At 42.7% G+C, this 5,214-nt stretch overlaps 1 protein-coding gene across 1 annotated transcript; it reads right to left on the reverse strand.

Annotated features, from left to right (window-relative positions):
• Nucleotides 1-388: 388 nt before the first annotated feature.
• LOC127952022 (actin, cytoplasmic 1) lies at nucleotides 389-4,104 on the reverse strand. Its single transcript, XM_052550253.1, has 6 exons — nucleotides 3,952-4,104; nucleotides 2,566-2,695; nucleotides 2,220-2,459; nucleotides 1,477-1,915; nucleotides 1,206-1,387; nucleotides 389-1,101 (listed from the first exon to the last, which is right to left on the reverse strand). The coding sequence occupies exons 2-6, from the start codon at nucleotides 2,686-2,688 to the stop codon at nucleotides 958-960; spliced, it is 1,128 nt and encodes a 375-aa protein (XP_052406213.1). The 5' UTR covers nucleotides 2,689-2,695; nucleotides 3,952-4,104; the 3' UTR covers nucleotides 389-957.
• Between the last annotated feature and the right edge of the window lie 1,110 nt (nucleotides 4,105-5,214).

The following is a 5,214-nucleotide window of genomic DNA, read 5'->3' on the forward strand; positions in this document are numbered from 1 at the left end:
GGCTAGAACTTTCATGGAAATTTAGTGAGAGCTAATTGAAGGCACAGGTTGAAACCAAATTTCTAAGAACATTTCATCTTGAAAAACCACTGGTCATGATTGAAACAAATATGCGGTTGGGTAAAATGCATTTGTTGCTATTGTCTGATATTAAAGATCATTTTAGGTCAAGTTATTCTGCATAAGCCATTCTGAGGATGAGGTTTAAAAACTATTGATTGGCTAAAGCCAGCTTAACAGGTCACAATAATGGTATCCTTGTCACTTTGCTTTCTAATTGAATATCTAGTCAAGACTCATACACTTTAAGATAAGTGTATTTTATTGAAGAGTCTGCTAAAAGACCGTAATTAAATTCAGCACAAACAAACAGGAAAATCACACAGAGTAGGATGTCTTACACATGTGCACTTTTATTGGAATTGAATTAGTCAGTGTACAGGTTGGCCCCACCAAATGTCTGGCACCGCCACGTTCCACACAGCTTTTACAATATGCCCAGGGGGAATTGAAACCTTTACATCTCGAATGGTAAAGCATTGTTTTTTTTGGAGCAAACAAAACGAAAAAAAAAAAAAAAAACCAAGATTAAGGCTGAGAGTACAAAAACCCAGACATTGTTTTGTTACATAATTTACATACAATACTACAATGTTAAGTATGCTCCCAATTACTGGGCAGCCTTCATAGAGGCAAATAAGTTTCGGAACAATGCATTTAACAAACATTTGGAATGACTAAAGAAAAAAAAAAAAAAAGAAAAAAAAAAACCATTGAGTCCTCAGATGCATTGTAGAACTTCGGGGATGCTTATTTGCCAAAAACATTGCCGTCACCTTCACCGTTCCAGTTTTTAGATCCTGAGTCAAGCGCCAAAAATAACAAAAGCCATGCCAATGTTGTCGTTTGAAGTTTTTCTCTGCGCAGTTGAGTCGGCGTGAAGTGGTAACAGTCCGTTTAGAAGCATTTACGGTGGACGATGGATGGTCCAGACTCATCATACTCCTGCTTGCTAATCCACATCTGCTGGAAGGTGGACAGGGAGGCCAGGATGGACCCTCCGATCCAGACAGAGTATTTACGCTCAGGTGGGGCAATGATCTATACAGAGAGAGATGAATGATTAGCAAGATGCAGAGCGGACACAAAATGCTAAGTTAGACTATTATGAGGTAACTTGGCAAAGGTTTCAGAGCCTAGCTCACCTTGATTTTCATTGTGCTGGGGGCCAGGGATGTGATCTCTTTCTGCATCCTGTCAGCAATGCCAGGGTACATGGTGGTACCACCAGACAATACGGTGTTGGCATACAGGTCCTTACGGATGTCGACGTCACACTTCATGATGGAGTTGAAGGTGGTCTCATGGATACCGCAAGACTCCATACCTGCAAGAGGAAGAGGAAGAGTTATTCAGATGTTCAACTCAAATCTAGAGGAACATACAGGCCAGGAAGATGTGGGTCAGGATACCTACCCAAGAAGGATGGCTGGAACAGGGCCTCTGGGCACCTGAACCTCTCATTGCCAATGGTGATGACCTGTCCGTCAGGCAGCTCATAGCTCTTCTCCAGGGAGGAGGAGGAAGCAGCAGTGCCCATCTCCTGCTCGAAGTCAAGAGCCACATAGCAGAGCTTCTCCTTGATATCACGGACAATTTCCCTCTCGGCTGTGGTGGTGAAGCTGTAGCCTCTCTCGGTCAGGATCTTCATGAGGTAGTCAGTCAGGTCACGGCCAGCCAAGTCCAGACGGAGGATGGCATGGGGCAGGGCGTAACCCTCGTAGATGGGCACAGTGTGGGTGACACCATCACCAGAGTCCATCACGATACCAGTGGTACGACCAGAGGCATACAGGGACAGCACAGCCTGGATGGCGACGTACATGGCGGGGGTGTTGAAGGTCTCGAACATGATCTGGAAACAGAGGGAGTTTGAGAAGTTAACTTTATGCTTAAAGATGGCTACAGCACACCACCCACACATCCATGCAGGGGTTAGTTGGATATCTGGAGTAAAGAAATGAGTACAGAAAGACAAGTCAGAAAAACTGCAAAACAAGCAGGCAATGTATAGATAACCTGCTGCTTCCAGTAAAAGATGAGAAACTCAGGAGCTCAGAGAACACAAAGCCTGGAAGAAGTGGATGAATGAAAAAGGAGAACTTAATGAGGGAACCAAGAGAGACTTCAAAAGCACCATTTGCCAGCCAAAAACCAACCTGCGTCATCTTTTCCCTGTTGGCCTTGGGGTTCAGGGGGGCCTCTGTGAGCAGGACGGGGTGCTCCTCTGGGGCAACACGCAGCTCATTGTAGAAGGTGTGATGCCAGATCTTCTCCATATCATCCCAGTTGGTGACAATACCGTGCTCGATGGGGTACTTCAGGGTCAGGATACCTCTCTTGCTCTGAGCCTCATCACCAACGTAGCTGTCCTTCTGTCCCATTCCAACCATGACACCCTGTAGAAAGACAGAAGCATGTTAAGTTAAATAGGCATTAAGGAACTAGAAGTAAAAAATTAATTCTCATCATTGGGCAGCCTGAAGTTAGTCCTCGGTTTCTCACCTGATGTCTGGGGCGACCCACGATGGATGGGAAGACAGCACGGGGAGCATCATCTCCAGCGAATCCGGCTTTGCACATACCGGATCCGTTGTCAACAACCAGTGCGGCAATTTCATCATCCATGGCTGAACTGTAAATGAATAAGAAAAACCAGTTTAGAAGTGCACAGCTGTCAGGGAAGAACACTTCAGGGAGCATGTGACCATGTGGAGTCAACTTCCTGTTTCGTGCTGCATTCTACAGTCTGACCGCTAGTGGGAGCTACAGTGACAGTGCGCGCCTCCGATATGCCAGACAAAGGAAGTCCCTCTGCATTCTCATTATTACCATAAAAGGCAATGGTTTGAGACGCTTTGCGGCTGCCGGCGGTGTGGCACTCAGCCAGAAACATAGGGTTCAGTAAAAAGGAACAGATTTCGACATTCATCACGCCAGGACCACTCCCTAAATTCTACACAAATTAAGTCCTAACATACATCCTCGTCTGGTTTCAATCACTCAACCGAATTTCAACGGGGTGTCTGCCCGAGATTACTGCGTCACAGATCTGCAGTCACTTCAATGACTGCTCCCCAGCAGACTTCACACTAAAGCAGCACCTGTGAATCATCTTCCTCAGCCCATTCATTTTAGATTATAGCCTTTATCGATCAGATTTTCCTCCGACACAATTATAACCACCAGTACTATTAAAGCGGACTACCTTACATTTAATAACGCTTTAAAAATTGAATAAAACCTTGAATAATCTTAAAACAGCCTAAATGAAAGACTGAAGGGCTACACACTACACCATAAAATGCTATTTTTACTACAAGTGCGTAAAAACTACAAGTCTCTGATCACTTCATCAAATGGGAGTATATTAGACCCATCAGGTTAGGGGCAGATGAATGCTGGTTAGCCGGCTAACGTTAGCTTAAGTAGGTCACACCCTGCTGCAGCACTGTCTGCATAAAGAGCTTCCCAAACCGGCTATCCATCAAGTTTGCAACGTGCCTCAACAGATTTAAAGATTTAGAACACTCATAGCCGTTAAAACATCGTTAACCAGAAAACATTTAACGTTAGAGGTTACAAGGGTTGAAGATTTATTTAAACACCGGTCCATTCAATGTCGTGCCTACAGTAGTTAACGTTAATGCTATTGTCATTTCCACCCGATATATCCAACACAGTTATTATAACACAGCAGACATGTATAAAAAATAACCACGTTAATAAAGAACTAGAATTTTTAAACAATGTTCTCACTTAACGTTAACTGAAAAGAGACCGGTAACTGAGCCCAATAACTTAATCTAGCTTTGTTTAAACATTCTCATTAAACGTTTGAATTGATATTAGCGAGCTGAAAACGCTTCAAAAGCTTCTAAACCAACTCACCTTAGGTTTGGGGGGTTTTGTCGACTTTAGAGAAAGGGTTACAGGCAGATGATATTCCGCACTAGCTGTGTGTGGAGGAGCTCAAAGTGAGGCTCAGAAGCTGGGCGCGCTCTTTTATATGACAGCAGATGCCCGGCTCTAGCCATAAAAGGTAAACTTTCGGAGCTCTGCGCTCTGATTGGTTCAGCGTCACACACCCGGCTGTCGCGTGCACATTGCTACACTTGCTTCTTGCAACTTGAGAGTGAAAGAAGGGGAAGCTAGTTTGTTTGAAGAACAAGGCCTAAGCGATTTTGGTCAAAATTGCTGTTTTTATTTGCTAAGTTTAATACGTTGTTTTCCGTATTTGCGTATTTTGTTTTAAGAACGCCAATTAGATTATTTTCAGCCATTCAAAGAGTCTGTACAAAGGTTACAAGTGCTAGTATTGGTCAAAGTGGTGGACACCTCCTTGATCCTGTGTTGTGTTTACAATCTAACACAGCAGGAGCTCTGTAGGTCATTTACTTCTTATTATATTCGCAATAATGCCATAATACTTATCTGTGTTTATCTACCAAGTACCTCTCAACGCAAAATTGGGTTATTTTCATTGAGGATAAGTGACATGACTGCATACGTAAGGAGCAACTAGCTGGCCTGAGTTCATTAGGTAATGTTTTCAAAGAAAGTGTAGTGAAACTTGGAATGAATCGGGCTTGCATTCCTGTGATTGTAAGGTATATACGCAAGATTCACAGGAGTAATATTACTACTTGCTTAGGTGTGTGCATGTTACGTGATGATGATAAAAGAAGTGATAGTAGCTGTTTATGGCTGTAAGTAGGCCTAACCCAGGTTTATACAGTTGCAAAAGTATGTGAACCCTTGGATTTGCCATGGATTTCTGCTTCTTGTGAATAGCAGATTCAAAATTTCATCTTGCTCATTGTTAATCAGTCTATTTTTGTTTATCTATGGTTGTTTTTGTTTTCTGAGAAATTTATGCAGAAGACACAAAGGTTCACATACTTTTTCCTGCAGCTGCATTAGACATGATGTTAATTGTTAGCATTCAATCCTAGGACTTGGTCATCGAAATGCTTTCTTGTATATGTTTCAAGGCAAGTCTGGTTTCTCATTAAAAATATATCACACATTATTGAAATATCAGCCATACAGACAAAATAGCTTTGACTTAATCTGTTGGGGAGATATATAATTATGATAAATCTTGAGAAAAAAATGTCTTGGTGAAGTGAAGGCATCCAGGGTCAACTTCAT

Source organism: Carassius gibelio, chromosome A3, assembly GCF_023724105.1.
Source record: "Carassius gibelio isolate Cgi1373 ecotype wild population from Czech Republic chromosome A3, carGib1.2-hapl.c, whole genome shotgun sequence".
Taxonomy (NCBI): domain Eukaryota; kingdom Metazoa; phylum Chordata; class Actinopteri; order Cypriniformes; family Cyprinidae; genus Carassius; species Carassius gibelio.